Consider the following 21,148-nt stretch of genomic DNA (forward strand, 5'->3'; position numbering starts at 1 on the left):
GAATAATGAAACAGAAAGAGTTAATGGGATTGGGAATAGGAGGGCAGGGTAGAGCAATGATCATGGGGAAGGATAAGCACTAAGACTTTTGAAGATGCCATATGGAAACCTACTGCTGCAGATGCTTCCTAAAATATATAAATAGTCATATGAAAAAAATGATTAAAAGGAGTTACCCTATAACAGGAGAAACAATGCCTCTCTCCCAGACATAGGCTGTCAAATAAAAGACCTGTGGTTATGTATGGGTTTACCTCATTTTGTTTTTGGTCAGTGGGCCCCATAGACCACCCCAAACTACAAGTTATTACCACCTATGGAGGTTTGAGAAAGAACGGATCCCATGGGTTCATATGCTTGATTGCTTGGTACCCAGTTAGTTGGTGGAACTGTTTGGGAAGGATTTGGAGGTGTGATCTTGTTGAAGAAGTTGTTTTACTGGGGGATGGACTTTCAGGTTTTAAAATACTCGTGTCATTTCCAGTGTGTCTCTCTTTTCCTGCTTGCAGATCAAGATGTGAGCTCTCAGCTTGTTCCTGCCACCCCGCCTTCACTCTAGCACCATGAACTCTTACACGATGAAAGTCTAAGCCCAGTTTCCATGGTCACGGTGATTTACCACAGCAGTACAAAAGTACACCACCACTCTTCTTACTTTCCAGAATGTGGTGTTAAGACCCTATTGCTGAAGACACCACACACTGAGTCAGAACATGGAGAAATCCAGGTGGTTCAGACCGGAAAGTGACATCCTTCCTGACTATTTTCATACTGCCAGGAGAGAAAAGTTCACAGCCTTACTCAGCTGTGAACATGTGAAGCTGGGAGGGAATTGTGGTAGGAGAGAAAGAAGAAGGAATTTGAGGAGAGAAAATGAGGAAGGATTTGATCAAAACATTGTGTGCATGTACTACATTCCTAAACAGGAAAAACATTTTAATTGAAGATTTGAAGTCTTAGCCATAGTTAACTCTTGAGTAGCAGCACCGCTATTCACCCAATCCTATAAAAACTCTGAAAGCCTTCCCAGAGTTCTCCTATGCCCATTTTTTCACTTCCTTATTCAGTCACAATTTCTTTCTGGCTTGCCAGAGATTGAACTCAGCCAGGGCCCCGCACATGCTAGGCAAGCATTGTACTACCACACTACATCCCCAGTGCCCACGATTCTGTTCAACAGATTTTCAAAATACAGTATTATCCTCTTATGAAACTTAAAATATTGATAAATACAGAATAAAACAAAAACATATCCACTCAAAGACTTGAAGACCGATGTTTGCATCATCACTATTCATGAGAGGCAAGAACTAGAAACAATCAAAATGTTCATGTGTAGGCAACATATACAGGCATACAGTGTAACAGTACTCAGTAATAAATAAATATGACCTGCTAATACCTGCAAAACTCTGAAGACTCACTCTCAGAGCATCATGTCGAGTGAAAAATCAAACACAAAGAAAACAGACTGGATGACACATTTATCTATGCCTAGAAATTCCGAAAAGATAAACACTATAGTGACAGAAACATAGTGGTTTCTACAGCTAGAATACAAGCAAAGAAGACTGTAAAGGGGGACAGGGAACATTCGGGGAAAACAGAGATGTTCTTTGATTATGATACGAAATTACACGTGTCAGAACTCAAACTGGACACTTAAAATTTAATTTAACACAAATTATCCCGCAATAAAGTTGACCTTCTAAAATGAGTCCTGGTTAAATAAGATTTTACCTACATTTCTTTTCTAAATCCTAATTTACATTTTTGTTGTAAGAAGAATTAGTTCCATAAGTAGTGTTAGATTTCTCATGAAATAATTTCCTAATACCAGGATATAATAACTAAATCCTGGGAAATTTTTTTAAGATTTCTTTTTAATTATGTGCATGTGCATATGAGTTTGTGTGTGAGTGTGTGCTTGTGTGAATGCAGGCAGGTGCCCCTGCAGTCCAGAAAAGGGTGTTTGATCCCTGGGGATAGTTGTAGGCAGCTGTGAGCCACCTGAAGGAGGTGCTGAGAAACAGTCTCTGGCCCTCTGCATGAGCAGTAACTACATGCTCCATCTGCTGCACCATCTCTCTAGCCCCCTAAATTCTGTCTTATTTCCTGAATCCTTATCAAAGCATGCATAGGCAGACAAATTATTATCAGAATGCTATTGTGATTGTGATTATGTGAGTATATCTGTAATTCTACTTTCATGGAAATGTTATATATTCTCAAATAAGAATCCACAGAGATAGCTCAACCGTAACAGCATTTGCCATTGCAGAGGACCTGGGTTCAATTCCCCAGCACCCATATGATGGCTAATTGTAACTCCAGTTCCTGGGGGTCTGGTGCCTTCTGACCTTCAAGGGCACCAAGCACATATGTGGCACACTAACACACATACAGGCAAACACTCATACAAAAATAAAATGAGTACATTTGTTTGTTTAAGTAGCTTTAAAAAGAAGAGTTTTTAGGAACCCCCTGTATGGAGACCTCAAACCCTAAAGGATGGTGGTTTTCCTTTGAGGTGCTGTGCCCGGGGTAAGACTGGGACAAGGACTTTAACTCCTTTATGACTGGATGGTATTCTTTCTTTAATCACACTCTGACCTATCATAAATAAACACAGTGTTTAAACAACAGTGACTCCTAAAAATAATATACAAAGAAGCAGAATTACTGCCATAAAACTTTTAATCTACAGCCAAATCAATTTCATATTATCTTTCTTCCTTCCTTCCTTGCTTCCTTCCTTTGAGATAGTGTCTCACTATAACCCAGGCTGGCCTGAAACTCAGATCTGCAGGGTGGCAGAGGTTTATAATCCCAGCATTTGGGAAGCTGAGGCAGGATGATTACCAAGAATTAGAGCCCAACCTGGATTACATACTAAGTTCCAGGTCAGTATCAGCTACAGAGTGAGATGCTACTTCTTTAAAAAAAAAAGAATAATTTTTTAAAAAGATAACGTTTACAGCCTGTCCCTTGAGAGCAGCTTTGTTAATCCTAAACTAGAGGCAACCTGAATTCTGGTTAAGCCCACAAGCTCGCATTATTAATGCACTTCTAACACTCCACAGTTTCCAGAGTAAAGGAGTGAGCTTGCCATGAGGCAGGAAGGCAAGGCTAAGGGAAGTTGTTTCTGGTCGCTCACTGTTAGGTTTGGAAAAGCTGATCAATTCTGACAGCTCCTCCAGCTCACTAACTTGCTTTCCAAAAAAAAAAGAGGAATATTTCCAGGTCAGTGGAGTAAGTATCCCAAGATTAGTGGTCAGTGATTAATTTATCCTCTTAAGTGACCATAAATAATGGGGATTACATTGCTTTGACATTTTTCCACTATCCATTCTCAGTTGCCACCAGACACGCAAAACCATCATGATGGATTAAGATGAAAAGGACATTCTAATTTGATTAAAGATTACTTCCTACCAAACTTTTTTTCCAAAATTAATCTGCATCTTAAATAGCTCAGTATTTGTTTCCCAGTCAAAGATGTTAAAAGAAAAAAATTACCACAAAACAAATTATGACAGTGTTCACATAACAACTAACACTAAAAGCTTAATGTTGCTCATCTTAGCCGCTGACCTTTGCTGTCTCTCTTCAGAGGAAAATGCTTTACATTACTCTTCCTTTTCCCCACTTCCCAAAAGCACTAGACTTTATATTTACCAGCAAGAAAAGCACATCTTAGCTCCTCCCAGCAAGCATAGAGGCAGAGGAACATAAATCCTGCCATATGCCAATATTTGCCTTCATACAGACTTAGTAACTGATGAAAATGATATTGAAAGATAAAAACGATTACTGAAGGGAAAGAGGGCATCATCACTTGGAAAATAAAGACGGGGGTAAATGGTGAGAAGGCTTTGTGGGTGATGGCCAAACCTAATGACCTGAGTTCGCTCCCTGGAAGCCCCACAGTGGACGGGGAGAACCAGTTCCCACAGGTTGTCCTCTGACTTCCACATGCACAAGGCAGCGTGTGCACACCAACACATATACACAAAAAGAATACATTTAATTGTTAAAAAAGGCAAATGCTCTGATTGCACAACTTCCAATTCCCTTCCATCCACCCCCTGCTTTGACTGGTTCTTCCTCCCAGGTCACTGTACTTCCAGCACCTTCAATTCAGCTACAGCCGCAAGAGAGCAACGCAGTACCCGAGTCCAAGAGATTACAACACAACTCGAGCCAACACACTTCGCCCAGTGCCAGGTGCCCAGCCAGTGTGTTCAGTAACAGAAGTGGTGGGCATATCTTCCAGGAGCTCCAAGAGCTCTTACTCTAGATCTGTTTGCCTCCCTGCTCACTATTTGACAGGAAAAGAAATCAAAATCGACTTGAATGTAACCAGGCAGCTGGTTATTATCTCTGTTAGGACTGCTCCATTCTCAGCCAATGGTGCCACAAAATTACACCTTCTTCCAGGTCAAGTTTCAGTGTCCGCATGTGCAGAGGCAAATTGTGTTTGATTTTTTTTTTGGTTTGTTTGCTTATTTGTTTGGGCGTTTTGTGTTTGGTTGGGTTTTGGTTTGGGGCTTTGGTTTTGTTTTTTTAAGACAAGAGCCCTCCCAGGTCTGCATAAAACAGAATTCTTGATTCCTGTTGTGCAGTGCCCCCTGGAAGACATGTGCTCACCCCTAAGCTCTGCTGCTGGCCTCAGCTTTACTTTCCAGCTCAAAAGTTGCATTTCCAGCCATCTCAGGTTTCCACTGTCGTTTTGAGACACTGCAAATTTATGATCCTCTTACTTACAATCCTCCTGCCTCCGCCTCAGGGTTTTAGGATTTAGAGGTGTAAGCGACCATGCCCAGCCTCTTTTGCAGTCACCTGTGACATCACGTCCTCACATCCCTCTGCCTTCAGTAGTATTACACATGGCAAAACGTTCAAGCCAGGGCCAGAAATGGTGGCACAGAAAAGGGAAGCAGAGGTGGGCAGATCTCTGTGAGTTCAAGTCTAGCCTGGTCTGCAAGGCAAGTTCTAGGACAGCCAAGGTTGTTACAGATAAACCCTATCTCAAAACCCTAAAAGAAAAAATTCAAGCCAGCTTTTCCCTGGCAACAGCTCCTCCTCATTCCCCGACAATCCCTGGTCCTACAAATGTTTCCTCTAGTCCTGCTGACATAATCTAGGGATCGTAGTACATAATAAAATTGTGGGATCCTGTTCAAAAATTATTCAGTTTACACATAACATTTGCATTTCTCTAAAAAAAATGTTTTTGAAACAGGGTCTCACTATATAGCTTAAACTATGTAGATTAAGCTGGCTTTGAACTCACAGACATCAAACTGCTTCTATTTCCCAAGTACTGGACTATAGATGTATACCACCATGCCTGGCTAATTTTTTTAAAGGCACATACATATGGAACTAGAGAGATGGTTCAGTGGCTAACAGCAAGTACTACTACTGGAGAAGACTTGAGTGCAATCCCCAGCACCCACATTGGATGGCTCACAATTTCCCATAACTCCAGCTCCAAGAGGATCACATTCCGTTGACCTTTGACATGGCCTTCACTCACATGCACACACACACACACAGACACACACACACACAGAGAGAGAGATACACACGCACACATACACATAGCTAAAAATTAAATCTAAAAAAAAAAATCACATACTGATTTTTTTTTTATAGCACTATAGCTTTTCAACAGACTATGGCCACTATTTACTTTGGAGACCACCAAACAATGTTCTAAACTCCCAGCTGGTTTGGTTTTAGGTTTGAGCGGGTTTGGAGCAGGTACAAAATGTTTTTTGTTTGTGGTACCAGAAATTGAATGCCAGGACCTCACTCATGTTGGCAAGTGTTCGAGCAGTGAGCCCAGTCCCCAGCACGATTTATTTCCTACATGCACACAATGTATTCAAATTTAAACTGTGTGTTTGTGTGTGTGCATGCGTGTGTGTAAGTACAGGCATGTGTGTGCCAGAGCACACACGTCGAGGTAGAGGTTCGTTCTCTCCTACCTTGTTGCAACATGGTCTCTCTTGTTTCTGCCATGCTGCCCCCTCCAGACTAGCTGGCCCACAGCTTCTGGGCAATTCTCCTGTCTCCATTTACCTTTGCCATAAGAAGCTCTAGGATCGCACGAGGAGCGGCTGCACCCAGCTTTTTATGCAGGTTCTGGGGATGGAACTCGAGTCATCAGTCTTGCACTGCAAGCACTTCTAGCTGGTGTGAGAGAGAGAGAGTGTGTGTGTGTGTGAGAGAGAGAGAGAGAGAGCGCACGCACCATGATATGGGCTTGCAGTAATTGGTTCTCTCCTTCTACCACATGAGGTTACCAGGATCAAATGCAGGTTGTCAGTTTTAGTGGCGGCTTTACTGTCTGGGCCATCTCACTGGCCTTCTGTCACCTTTTCAAAGCACTCCAGAGGCTCTAGAGAAGCCCAATAGCTCTCTGTGCCTGCCTATCAATACACAGACTTCTGAGATCAGCATTCAGACCTTCGAAGAACAATGTAATATACATCAACAGTTTCTTTGTTCGTGTATTTGTTCTTCTTTTTTAATCTAAATTCTGAGATTGGGAATTTAGCTCAAAGCACTTGTCTAACAAACACGGGCACTGGGCTTGGATCCCAGAACTAAAGTGGGGAATAACACACAAAAGAAAGAAAGATAAAGAAAGAAAAGAAAGGAAGGAAGGAAGGAAGGAAGGAAGGAAGGAAGGAAGAAAGGAAGGAAGGGGAAGGGAGGGAGGGAGGGAGGGAGGGAGGGAGGGAGGGACGGAGGGAGGGACGGAGGGAGGGAGGGAGGGAGAAAAAAAGCCCACAAGGGAATTAAATCTATAATTTATCATCTACAATTTTGAAATTCTAAACTCAAAGTTTCTAAAACTGGCTGGTGCTGGAAAGATAACTCTCAGTTATTGAGAGTTTACTGTTCTTGCAAAGGACCTGGGTTCAGTTTCCATTACCCAAGCTACAGAGAATTTGGGGCCATTTGGGCTACTTGAAATTCTGTTTTTTAAAAAAGCTCAAGAACCAGCACAAAATTCAAGCCCAAATGGATCAAAGACCTCAACATAAAGCCAACCACACTGAACCTTATAGAAGAGAAAGTGGGAAGTACACTTGAACGCATTGGCACAGGGAACCACTTCCTAAATATAACCCCAGCAGCACAAACACTGAGAGAAACAATTAATAAATGGGACCTCCTGAAACTGAAAAGCTTCTGTAAAGCAAAGGACATGGTCAACAAGACAAAACAACAGCCTACAGAATGGGAAAAGATATTCACCAACCCCATATCAGACAGAGGTCTGATCTCCAAAATATACAAAGAACTCAAGAAATTGGACACCAAAAGATCACATAATCCAATAAAAAAAATGGAGTACAGACCTAAACAGAGAACTTTCAACAGAGGAATCTAAAATGGCTGAAAGACACTTAAGGAAATGTTCAACATCCTTAGTCATCAGAGAAATGCAAATCAAAACAACTCTGAGATTCCATCTTACACCTGTAAGAATGGCCAAGATCAAAAACACTGATGACAACTTATGCTGGGGAGGTTGTGGGGAAAAGGGAACATTTCTGCATTGTTGGTGAGAATGCAAGCTGGTACAGCTCCTTTGGATGTCAGTGTGGCAATTTCTCAGAAAATTAGAAAACAACCTTCCTCAAGACCCAGTAATACCACTTTTGGGTATATATCCAAAGGATGCTCAATCGTGCCACAAGAACATGTGCTCAAATATGTTCATAGCAGCTTTGTTTGTCATAGCCAGAGCCTGGAAACAACCTAAATGCCCCTCGACTGAAGAAAGGATAAGGAAAATGTGATACATTTACACAATGGAGTACTACACAGCAGAAAAAATAATGGCAGCTTGAATTTTGCAGACAAATGGATGGAGCTAGAAAACATTATTTTGAGTGAGGTAACCCAGACACAGAAAGACAACTATCACATGTACTCACTCATAGGTGGTTTTTAAACATAAAGCAAAGAAAACCAGCCTACAAACCACAATCCCAGAGAATTTAGACAACAATGAGGACACTAAGAGAGACTTACATAGATCTAATCTACATGGGAAGTAGAAAGAAAAAGACAAGATCTCCTGAGTAAATTGGGAGCATTGGGACCTTGGGGGAGGATTGAAGGGGAAGGGGAGAGGCAGGGAGAGGAGCAGAGAAAAATGTAGAGCTCAATAAATACCAATAAAAAAATGAAAAAAAGAACAAGAGCCAGGCATAGTGGTCCACTCCTTTAATCCCGGCACTTGGAAGACAGAGGAGATGGATTTCTGTGAGTTTTCAGGATAGTTTGGTCTACAGAGCAATTTCTAAGACAGCAAAGACTAAATAGAAGACCCTGTCTCTAAAAAACATAATATATATATATGTATGTATGTATGTATGTATGTATATATAATAAAATTAGTTCCTTTACCAGTTTCAATCTATTGCACAATGAACGATTCTCCAGAAGGAGACAAAACAGAATTCTTAAATGTTTTATTAAAGTTCCATGGATTTATCATTTACATAGTCCTGCAGAACAGCTTCCCGTTAGAGCAAGTTCACCGTCATAAACAGCCAAAGGGCTGGGCGGACAACAGGAACTCTTTATACCATTTGTACAGAAATAATTAACTCTGTGAACCATCCTTCTTCATACAATCTCTGACAGATGTGAAGCCTTCCAGTTGCTGTCATTAGAAATAATGACATGAAGTTTAAATAAAAGGCAAAAGTAAATAAAATATAGCAGATGAAAAGTTTTTTACTGTTAAAACCATTGCCTGGGGCTGAGAGCAGATAGTTCAGTGGTGAAGATGGGAGCCGGAAGCACAATCTACCCCATGAGCTCAATCCACAGCAGGAAGAAGAATCCTGACTCAACTAGGCATTGATTCTTATCTATTCAGAAAACTCAGTATTCAAGAGTGAGTTTTCTTTCCATCATTCTTTCTTTATTCTTTGTTGTTGTTTGGGTTTCTTTGTGTAGACCAGGCTGGCCTACAACTCACAGAGATCCACCTCCCAAATGCTGGGATTAAGGTATGTTCCACCACTGCCTGCCCTGTGATTTTCTAATTTTGTTTTCTTATTCCTTTTGTTTTTTTTAGTCAAAGTCTCACCACATAACCCTGGCTGCCCTGAGACTATACAGACCAGGTTGGCCTCGAATCTGTGGCACTTCTGCCTCAGTCCCTGGAGTGCTTGGATTATAGGCTCAACCCAACCATTTCTGCCATAGTTTCCTGTTTTTAATTCTTTCAACCGTTATTTTTAAGTGTATGGGTGTTTCGCCTGTATGTCTGTGCACCATGTGCATGCAGAGCCTGCAGAGACCAGAAGAGGGCGGGGATCTCCTGGGACTGGAGTAGTGATGGTTGTGAAAGAATGCAGCTCTGGTCCTCTGCTAGAGAAACAGTGTTCTTAGCCTCTGGGCCCTCACTCCAGCCCATGGTTTTCCATTTTTATAAGATAGAACAGAACTGAAGCTCCCATCTGACCGGTGTGTGTAATGGAGATAAATTTCAGCTTTCTGAACTGTTGAATAACATTGCTAAAGCCATTTTCCTGGGAGTGGGAGGAAGGGAAGAGCTAACTGGAATGTGATCACCTTAGAACATTTCCCTGAACTTTTCAGAATGGGAAAGAGGCAGGGTCTTGTGATGGAGCCCTGAATTTGCTATGTAGACCAGGCTAACCTGAACTTTCTATATAGACAGGCTAGTCTCAAATTCAAACTAACCTGCTTCTGTCTCCTGCGTGCTGGGATTAATGGTGTAAACCACCAGGCTTGATTCATTTCCATGACGTTTTACATTAATTTAGCTAATTATCTTTTGCTTAGCTTTAACTATCTAAGGCATACCTTGACAGTTTTTACTAATTTACTGTTGTTGCTGCTGCAGGGCTGGAGGTGAATCCAGGGTGCCAGGACCTCCCACATGCTGGGCAAATGCTATAGGATATCACTGAACTACATTCCCAGTCCTGTCAATTAATGCTGAACTCCACTTTATGATTCTCAAGTCAAGAGACTATAATAAGAATATATCAAAATTCCAGAGAGGCACAAAAGTATATGTAATATTAAGTCTTGGTAATTACAGAAAAATGAACAGAGAATCCTAATTGCTTCCATAATACAACTAAAAATGAACCCCGACAAAGCTTTGCCTGGTGAATAATGCAGAGGCACGGCTTCGACTTCTGAGTCCTAAAAATGCTCACTCGTGAGAAAAGCAAACTCCCTTTGAAGGTGAACAGAGACATTTTCAAGAGCATGAGATGTTTGTGTTTGCTAAAAGGAATAAGGAGGTTGAATAGAAACACGGCTTTGGTCTATACACATTATTTCAAATCTGCAGCTCACAAATATGCCTGTGATTTAAAAAAAAAAAACAGTGCAATGGGAAAGACTTTTGACTTGGGAATAAGGCAGTCACTGCCTCAGTTCCTTAGTTCTGGTTCTCCATCAAGGGAGAATGCCTTCTGCTTCTGCTGTTAATAAAGATACTGCGTGGCCATGGACATTCAGTGCAGTCTGGGGCATCTTTCTCCACCGTTGCAGGCTCTGACAGGCTGTTTCTTCTGTGTGGTAGGTCTGCACAATTCTTAGGTGTACTGGAGTTGCCCATTCTGATTCTCTGCCAAAAAAAACACCCAGAGTTCCTGCGTGGGTGGTACCAGGCTAGGCAGGTGCCTGGAGCTTTGGCAAGCTGACTTTTCCAGTTATGTTTGGGGTTTAGTTTGTTTTTGTTGAGATTTGTTTAATTTGAATATGAGGTCAGGGTTTTTTGTTAGATTTGTTTGTTTGTTTGTTTGTTTTATTTTGGGTTTTTTTTAAGCTATCATGACTCAAAGTGGAATTCTCTTCTAAAAATGACTTCACAGAGCTTCTGATATTTAAGCAGAAAACACTATTGAGGATTTTGATAAAAAAAGACAAGTAAATATGTAAAAGAAAGTACTGAAAAGGGAAAAGGGCAGAGTGTTTTACTTTCAGGAATAAAAAAACTAAGTACAAAAAACTGCCCTAGTTAAAAAAGATACTCTAAAGTCCAACTTAGCAGATGTGAGCAGTGGTGTCAGGCTGCCCAACCCAAACCTCTGCCAGCTGCAGTTTCTTATCTGCAGATTGACATGGGACACGTCTATTCCAAGAAAATAAGCCAGATATGGTAACATGTGTACAGTTCAGATATGAAAGAAACTGAAGTAGAAGGATCATTTGGTCAGGAGTTTAACACCAGCCTGGGCAACAGCTCAAGATCTTGTTACAAAATAAATGAAAATTTACAATAAGGTAACACAGGAAAGCCTTAGCTGTATGGTAAAGGACTATACACATTATTACTTAAATAACGTGCCATCTTTAAAATCTCTAAGCATGGTGGTACATGCCTGTAATCTATCAATCCAGAGTCAGAAGCAGAAAAACAAGGCCTTGTTTCAAAAAGAAATTTAAAAATTAATTTAATTCCTTTTACAGATTGCTAGTTAACTTAGAATAAGTCGAAAGTGGCTTCCTGAAATCTGTCTTCTACTTCAAGCTTAATTCACAATTCACTTGAATTTCGTCTCAAATCTCTAAAATGCAGCAGCCCAAGTCATCCCAAGTGCTTAAAAATGTAACCACAATTGCATAAAGTTCCAGGGTTGTGCATAAAGAATGAAAGAACCAATCATTTTCACTGACATCCTCCAAAGCCTATCAACCACAGTAAGGAGAGGAGCCGTACACATGTGGGACAGAAACAAGGGACGAATCTGAATATGCACAAGACTTCCAGCTCGGCTGGAAGATGAAGAACAAGAAAAGAGGGGTGAGTCAGGCATCGAGGCAGAGGCAGGTGGGTCTCTGTGCAAATGAGACAAGCCAGCTCTACACAGTAAGTTCTAAGCCAGACAGGGCCACATAGGGAGATCCTTCTTCAAAAATAACAAGAAAGAAAGGGAGGCAGGCAGGCAGGCTGGCAAGGGTAGAGAGTCAGGTGAGGGCCATAACTTGCAGACCTCAGAAATCAGGAGTCTGGTATTTTCCTGCAAGAAAAGTGTGCCGCTGATGGCATTTAAGCAGGAAAACTTATACAATCCACAATGTGATTCTGGTAAGAGGCCCAAAGTGATAAAGGCATAGGGATGAAGGAGAAGGGGAATGATTTAGAAAGTAGGAAGGATGTGAATACAAATGGAAGGGGCAAATGGATCCTGGGTGTGTCAGGTAGATTTTTGTGTCACCATGACCAAACCCCTGAGAAAAAGAACATAAAGGAGGATTTAGTTTGGCTCCTGGTTATAGAAATGTTAACCCATGGTGGAGAGTCTGGAGGAGCAGAGCAGTTCACACTACAGAGGCGAAGAAACAGAGAAAAGGGGATAGAGGAAGGATGAGGGCAAGCAATCACCCTCAAGGGTATATCCCTAGTGACCCAACACCTCCTACCACCTCCCAATTATGCCATAATATTGTCTATCAGGGATTAATCATCAATTATGCCAGGGTCTTCATAATCTTAGGAACACCATCTCACCATGTATGTCTGACTTAAGGAACCAAAGTACTCTATGCTATGAGAATTCAGAAAAGACATGTCTGTCTGCAAGGGTTCTGATATTTCTGGTGATATGGGAAGGTTTCCTAGGCTGGCTAAAAGGCAAATTCACACCGAGTAGGTGGTGCATGCCTTTACTCCCAGCACTCGGGAGGCAGAGGCAGGCAGATCTCTGTGAGTTTGAGGCCAGCCTGGTCTACAAGAGCTAGTTCTAGGACAGGCTCCAAAGCTACAGCAAAATCCTGTCTCAAAAAAAAAAAGGCAAATTCACTTTCGTTGAGTATGTACCTTTGTACCCAAATGGGACTGTCCAGAAATTGCAAATATTCTTCTTAACTTTAGAAATAATGGCCCCCAAGAAAGTAACTGGAGCCATGGGGTTTGTGAAACACCCAGGTAGGCAGGAAAAGCAAAGCGCACGGCTATAGGCTTAGCCTCAAGGAAAGGCAGCATGGGCTCAACAAGGTGGGTTTCCTCTCCGGCACTGGAGGGAGAACACAGAAGCCCAGAGCACAGTCATTCCCAAGGATGTCTCAAAACCTCCCCAAATAGCCGGATATGCTTTCAGTTTTGGTTGACTCGGCAGTGTAAATGGAAGGAAGGGAAATGGAATAACCATGATCATACCATACATATTTTTTCCCTTAAGGTAGGGTCTCGGGTCTCACTACATTGGCCTGGCTGACCTTAAACTGGCCTTCTGCCTCTACCTCCCAAGGACCAGGATTACAGGTGTACACGCCAAGGCGCAGTCCCATACTCATCTCTTCTGTTTCCAATTCCATGAATCACATTTGTGCTCTGCTGACTTATGAGCTAGTAGTTCAGATGAGCTATTCCACAAGTAAAGCTCCTTCGCTTGCTCTTCTACCTCCGATGAAAGAAGGAACCACGTCCCGCTACTACAGTAAAAGATGCATAGGAGCAGGAACTCGGTGCTTTTCTACTGTAATCAGCTCATCAAAGTGGCTATTACTTACTTCGCTGAGACAGCAGGCTAAAGGCAAGTCACAGCAGCGGGGATTAACTCTGACTTCCTCAAAGGCTTTGGCAGTCTAAATCCCCGGCAATTTAGTTATAACACAAAACCACATTGTGGTTCTGAGGCCTAAGAAACTAGCCCAAGGTGAGCTCAAAGGCAGTTCCTCCCAGGTCCACTCTGACTGTCTCTCCTCACTTTCCCCTAAGGCTAACTATTGCAGCTTGAATTCCCCCCCCAATTCTCACATCCCCAAGTGGGTAATAACAATTAAAGCCCTTTTCCTCAAAGCCAGCCACAAAAGCTAAAAAATAATCCTTTAACAACCCCCCACTACATACTACACAGGTTCTATGTAAGAGCTCTCTATAGAGAAACTCTTGGACCTCTCATGTTTGGTCCCTAACACTAAAGACTGGAGAACCATCTGGCCAGCCAAGCCTTGTAGGTTTCCCTGTCAGTCTGCAACCCTTAGAATGACCAGACCCTTCTTGTTCATTGGTATTTGTACACAGTTGACCAAGCTTCATCAAGCCTAAGAATTAAAACGGGACAGTTAACTTTGGAAGGCAATCTGAAGGTTTCTACATCACGTGAAACTATAACCAAATAAATGTGCTTTTCTCTGGTTAATCGGTGAACTGCCAGTTCAATTCAACGAAGTCAGAAAGGGAAAGTACAGACTCTACAGGAGATATCAATGTAAGGGTAGATGTGAAAACTTGGGGTTTGGCACTAACCAGCTTGAAGTTTCAGAGGCTGATGAGGGTGACGAGGTGACACAACATGCTTTCACGTCTGAATGCTCCCCAGTTCCTACTCAGTGGGGTAACTGTCCAGAGAATATACCTTTACCATAAGGGAAGGTGGTATAACACTAAAGGTTGTGGACATAGCCTCTCTTTCCACATCTTTTTGACAGCTCTTTTTAAATAACTTAATGTTGACTTGTATTTTAAAAACCTGAAAGGGAAGTGCGTGGTGTTTCCCAATCTTAAACACAGACCTCCACTTTCAAGAAAGACCATTAAAGAGCATGTTTGAGAGGCTGGGAAAATGGCTTCTGAGTAAAAGCACTTCCTGCTCAGGCCTGATAACCTGAGCTCAGATCACGGGAACCCACGTCAAAGTGGATGATGAGAACCAACACCCAAAGTTGTCCTCCAGCCTCCACAAACACACCTTGGCATGAATGCACACTCACACACACACACGTGTATACACACACACACACACACACACATCCTCCAACCTCAACAGACAAACCATAGCATGAATGCACACTCACAAACACATATGTGTACACACACACATCCTCCAACCTCCACAGACACACCATGGCATGAACACACACACAAACATGTACATGCACACACACATTCACAAAAATTCTTTTAAAAAAATAACATATTGGGGGACTTATTAAAAGCCAAGCCTTTGGTTCAAACAGCAATTTCTTCTAAAGGTTAACATTAATCCTAACCTAAAAACAAATTCTAAAAACATACTTGTTTTTAATAGATAGTTTTAAAAAGCAACCAGACACACCATTAAAAAATTTTATTTCCCCAGGAAGAAAGCAACAGATAAGATTAATGCCCTGCTTGATCCCAAAGAGTGTCCATGGCACTCATGAGAAGACAGAGCGCTAGGCTTAGCAGTTCCATGGTTTTCCAGGGTCCAGCAGCTAAAACAACAGTGCACATTCTAACGGAAAACAATGCTCCAGTTAATTGTGGTACCCACTTTCTTTTCCAGAGTGTCTGATCCCACCCATGGAATAGTGATGGGTAAAACCGTGGTGGAAAAGACAACGCGGGCTCTGTTAGTGCTATCAGCATCACTTCAGATTGTCATCAGTACCTGGGCACCACTGCAGGAGCTGACCTGCTGTATGCTGTATTGATTTTACCGCCCAATTTGAAGTTCAGCTAGCATCCCCAACCAGTGCCTCAGTTTCAGAGATTCTAATCACCCGAGAGAAAGGCTATCAGTTGTCCTTCCCAGTTCCCACTGTGTCCTTTCATATGTATGGAGTTTCAGACTTCCAGACAGGGTGGAGGATCTTTACAGTGCACCTGCCTCAGGTGAGAATTCTGATGCTTTCCCTGGTGTGCTCATTTGTATCTCAACAGATCCTAACCTCTGAGAATAGCGGCCATTGTTTCTTCTTGTGTCACTGGCTCAAAACAGCAAGTTTCACAACAGTACAAAAAAAAAAGGGGGGGGGGGCGTGGATGGGAGCGTGCTGCTACACACCTTTAATCCAAACAACAGGAGGGGGACGCAGGTGTACCGCTGAGAATTCAAGGCCAGTCTGGTCAACACAGTGATATTAGGCAAGCCAAGACTACATAATGAGATCTAGTCTCAAAAAAGAGAGAGTGGAGGACAGGCCTGTTTGTGTGAAGTTTGGCTAGATCATACATTATTTAAGAATTAAGAGCCAGGCATGGGGACACACACCTTTAATCCCAGTACTCAGCTGGCAGAGGCAAGGGGTGAATTGAGTTTAGGACCAGCCTAGTCTACATAGCAAACTCCAGGACAGCCAGGGCTACACACACACACACACACACACACACACACACACACACACACACTAAATAAATAAATAAATAATAAAAAATAAACAAAAAACAACACATATACTCCCTGAAAAAAAAGAATTCAAAAAGGAGGGACATTCTGACGGCAGAGGTAGAGGCCACCCAGAGTTACACAGTGAGATCGTTTCTCAAAAGACAAAAACAAAACAAGATACTCTTAAGGATAAGGGCCCCAAGGCAATCTCCTCAAGGCACTGCCAGGAAGAGCTTCCCTGCTATGTATGGTTCAGTCTAACCAGGATTTTGCATGAATGCCATTTTTAAAAGTAGGTTTTACTATGAAACTCTCTACAATTCAAAAATCATTTGGCAAGACATAAACAATGGCCATTGCTTACTAATTAAAAAAAAAAAAACAAGAATCTTTTTTTTTTAAGAAGGGTCTCTTGTAGACCATGGAGGCCTCAAACTTGTTTCATATGACCTGGGGCTCCTGCTCCTCCTGCCTGTCCTTCAGAGTTCTGGGGCTGCAGGCAGGCATATGCCACCAGGCCTGACTTTATGCAAATATGCTATGCAGGCACTACTCCACCAGCTGAGATAAATGCCTAGTCGTTCAGACGTTTAACCCAGAAGCACTGTGTGAACATGAAAATACTAAATTTTCAGAATGTTATCTAGCCAGTGCAGTATGATCAGCAGTTAAAACGTAGGTCCTGGAGTCAGACAAATCTGAGGCTAAAATCTTGCTCCCAGGTAAAATCCTTGTGAGCCCAAATTTCCATGTCTGAAAAGGAAGCCCAACTCATGGAGTTGTCAAATGATAAAAGAAATAAGATACATGAAGTCCTTAAACACAGATATATCAAAACTATGAAAAATAATTTTTGTTTGCTATTGCATCTTCATATCTATCCTGTTGTAGTGTACAACGGTTGCCTATCTCCCTTCAGTTAAACTAAGAACATTTTTAACATACTGTAACTAACTCTTTGACCTGCCCAACACAGTAACTTCCACAGCCCCTTAAGGAAGAGAAATTCCCCATTAAATATGATACATCATTATTCACATGGAAAGAGTGTACAATAATAGTGCATCAGCTCTTAAAAGTATTTTTGTAAGTTTGGAAAGCAATCTAAATGTCTATTAAGGGGAGAATGCATAAAGTACAATATATTCATGGAATGAAAATCACATTAAATTTAGAGAAGCGGACAACCCTTGAGTAGCGTGCCCAGAACCCTGGGTCCCACCTAGCACTGAAGAAAGAAAAAGTGATTTTAAAATCTTCAACACCATCTTTCCTTACAACTTGTAATTACCATCCTGTTTATTTTCTGTATGTGCACGCCAAAAATCTAAGCAATATGCACTCTGAAAGTGGAAACTAAAGGTTAAAAGAAAGACTATTGTGTGAGGCTGTGGTGGTACATCTCTGTAATCCCATCTCTTGGGAAGCAGAGGCAAGTGGATTTCTGTGAGTTTGAGGACAGTCAATGTATTAAGTTCTAGGCCAGCCAGGACTACATAGTGAGATACTGTTGTTGTTATTGTCCAGTGTGGTTCAGAATGTTCTTGTAATCCCACCTGAGGCAAGAGGATCTCGAGTTCAAGGCTAGACTGGGCAGAGAAACACAGAAATTATTGATCTTATGAAGTGTCCCAAAAGACAGTGGTAGCCTGATTTAGCAATGAGAATCGCTCAGTCTTGAAGTCGGGTGATGGGGTCTATCTTTATTCTGCTCCACACCAAGACACTTCATTTCACCGAGCTGACAGCACCTGCCGTGCAGCATGAGATAAAATAGTGAAAAAAAATCTTATGCATCAGATACTAGACTAGGGTATTGCGTAATCAGTCAAGAAGTCGGGCAAAAGCACTTGCCGAGAATGCCGAGTCTGCACCTTTTGCATTTTATTTCCCCAAGGTAAAAAAATAAAAAATAAAAAAAAAAAACAGGAGACGCAACCCCTTCTCTCACGTGGCTCTCTCCTATGCTTTCTATATTTAGAACTCAGACTGAGACTTTTGATGAGCTGCCTTTTGGGGCTCCTTGTGACCTTGGGATCCACTTTTCCATCTTGCCAATCTCCCGCTCCTGGCCGCGCCGCACCCACCCGAACACACACACACACACACACACACACACACACATCCTTCTGCAGCACAACAAGCGGATAATTTAGCCACCGTGGTCACAGAAACAGACTGTAAAAACGGCAGTGCAATGTTGTTGGTGCGTTTGCTTTCCAACACTTAGAGGAAAGTACTGTGGATTCTTGGCGCCCAGTCTGCCGAAAAAAGCCTAGGGCTGGTACAACTCTGCAACTTGCTTCCAAACGCACGGTCCTTGCGGATTCCATACAAAGACCGGCACACGGAAGCCCCAAGCAGCAAGCTGCTGGCTGCAAGTGCGACGGGTCAGACTCACCGCTCTCTCCCTCCCAGCACCAGAGGACGCACCAAGCTCCCGCGGAATGTGTTGCCACCCCCCGCCGTGCCCCCTCCGCCCGCCGCAAAGCCCCACCTGTCTTGAAGGCCATGTTGTCACTGTCCTTGCCCCCGAAGGTGTCCTGCATGGACACGAAGAGCACCCCATAGGCGTTCTGGATGCCGAACACCGACCCGTTGCACCACATGGCCGCCAGCATCACCAGCCAGCCCCAGCCTCCCTCGGGAGGGACGGGGGGCTCGTCGCCCGTTGACCTCGTCAGCTCCACTTCCACCTTCTCTGATGACACGTCGGGGCCGTCCGAGGGTCCCTGGCCGGGCAGTGGAGCGTCCTCCGAGGGCGCGGGCCTCGGTGGCTGTGCCTCGCTCGTCCCTTGTGTGGCGGCGGCCACGGGCTCCTCCTGGGACGGTACCATGGCCGGAGGCGGCCCCGTCGGGCGAGCGCCGGGAGAGCTCGAGGGCACAAGGTCCGGGGTAGCTCGCGGAGGCTGCGAGAGCCGGGCGGGCGGACGAGGGAGGCCGAGGTGAGGGCGCAGGAGCCGCAGGCGGGCGAGCGGGAGCGAGAGGGTCAGGTACACGGCGGCCGGAGGACTTGACACACCGCGGCCCCACACACCTGACAGAGTGCACCGCCGGGGCCGCTTCTTAAAAGCGCCCCTCCCGCGTCGTCTAGGGGCGTGGCCAGTGGAGGGACATACCCCCTGAGCCCACAGATGATTGGACCTCGGAGAGCAGGGGCTCCGCCCCGTAGCCCCGCCAAGTTCGGTGACTGCGCGCACGCGCGCGCTCTGAGCGCGCTTGTGGCGGCCAAATTAGCTACCCTGTGTCTATCACCTCCTCTGGGTATTAACCTTACAAGTTCTGGGCAGCCTCTCCGAGGGATCAGCCGCCCTGGACCTTTAGAGTCTCTAGAACAGAGTCACAATTGACACTCATTAGACTGTTTGTTGTCCTTTCTGTGCTAATTATAATACAGAAGATTCCTTATACTGCACACCTACTTAAAAGGCAATTCGAGAATCAGAGGCCTTGTTTAATTAAGTTCCGCTCTCTTCCCTGAAAACGCAGTTTGTTTTGAATACTTGGCACACTGAAGATGCTCACTTTGGAAGACAGACTGTGAGTACAAATTTCTCAGCTAACAAACATTTTTGACAGGCAGCTAGAAAGCAATACTTTTCAACTACACAAGCTGTCTCTCTCACACACACACACACACACAAAAAAGAAGAAGTAGAGCTGGCACTTAACTCCTCTGACCCCCTGAAACACAGCATGCCAATACAACTTCTGAATTGCTCTGATATTTATATTCCTCACTCCAAACAAAATCAAAATATGCTAGTTACTTAGGTGCCTACCTGTGTGGTGAGACATCCTGTGACAATCACATGTGTGCTTCTCTCAGTCCTAAACTAGTAAGTAAGCACAGTCCAGAAATACAAAGTGGGGTGCAGGGGGTGGGGCGGGGTGGGGTGGGGAGAAGGCAAGTGGAGGGGGGGGACAGGAGGACAGAAGGGAGAGGGAACTGGGATTGGTATATAAAATAAGATTGTTTTAAAAATAAAATATATATACAGATATAAAAATTCAGGGCATCACACATCGAATAAGGTCATTAACTATTTTCAAAACACTAAAGAATGTCTACAGAAAATGAGTTTGAGCTGAGCTCTGGATTAGCCACATAATTTCAGTGGACAAGGCGTTGGTCAGGAATCTGGGACTATAGCCCACATGTGAAGTGCTTTAGAAACTGAGTTAAAAGGTGCACTGGCTCTGATCTGGACTATCCCTTTGAAACCCATCTCCGGTGTCTCAGTCACTGTTCTGTTGCTCTGAGGAGACACCATGACCAAGGCAACTCTTACAAAAGCATTTAACTGGGGGCTTGTATACAATTTCAGAGGCTTAGTTCACTATCATCCTGACAGGGAGCATAGGGTGTGGCTCTGGAACAGTAGCTGAGAGCTGTAGCCTGATCAGCAGGTCCTGAAAGAGAGACAGCGCCTGGCCTGGGCTTTTGAAACCTCAAAGCTCACCCAGTGGCACACTTCCTCCAACAAGGCCACACCTCCTAATCCTTCTAATCTGCGCAAACAGCATCCTCCCTAGACCAAGGATTCAATGAGCCTGCGAGTGCCTTTCTTATTCAAATCATCACATGTGGTAAGGGTTTGATCCTCATGCTAAGAATTGATGATATTGTTGGGAAGTGGTGGGAATGTTAAAAGGAGGAGCCTTGTGCCCAGTTATTCAGTCAGCTTGTCACAAACCAGGGTCATCTGGGAAAGGGAATTTCAATAGAGAAAATGCTTCTATCCCATTATCCTGTGGGCAAATCTGTGGAGCATTTTCTTTACAATTGGTGTAGGAGGACCCTGGCCTTTGTGGATAGGGGCACCCAGAAACAGGAGATCCAGGATGATGTAAGAAAGCAGGCCGAGCCAGCCCTCAAAAGCAAGCCAGGGAGCAGCGCCCCTCCAAGGCCTCTGCTTCAGTTCCTGCCTTCAGGTTCCTGCCTTGAGTTCCTGTTCTGACTTCCCACCATGAGGAAGGAAAGCTGGAAAATGAAATTAACTCTTTCCTCCCCCAGTTGCTTTTGGTCA

The 21,148-nt window shown here is 43.5% G+C and overlaps 1 protein-coding gene across 1 annotated transcript in view; it reads right to left on the minus strand.

Moving 5' to 3' along the window:
• Positions 1 to 19,145, minus strand: part of Slc16a10 (solute carrier family 16 member 10) — an 88,474-nt gene extending 69,329 nt beyond the window's left edge. The window contains exon 1 of the mRNA XM_038338782.2: positions 18,616 to 19,145. Coding sequence (XP_038194710.1) covers positions 18,616 to 18,955 — 340 coding nt within the window. The 5' untranslated portion in view covers positions 18,956 to 19,145. The remainder of the gene's footprint in view (positions 1 to 18,615) is intronic.
• Positions 19,146 to 21,148: the final 2,003 nt, after the last annotated feature.

This window comes from Arvicola amphibius, chromosome 8, assembly GCF_903992535.2.
Source record: "Arvicola amphibius chromosome 8, mArvAmp1.2, whole genome shotgun sequence".
NCBI classification, from domain to species: Eukaryota; Metazoa; Chordata; class Mammalia; order Rodentia; family Cricetidae; genus Arvicola; species Arvicola amphibius.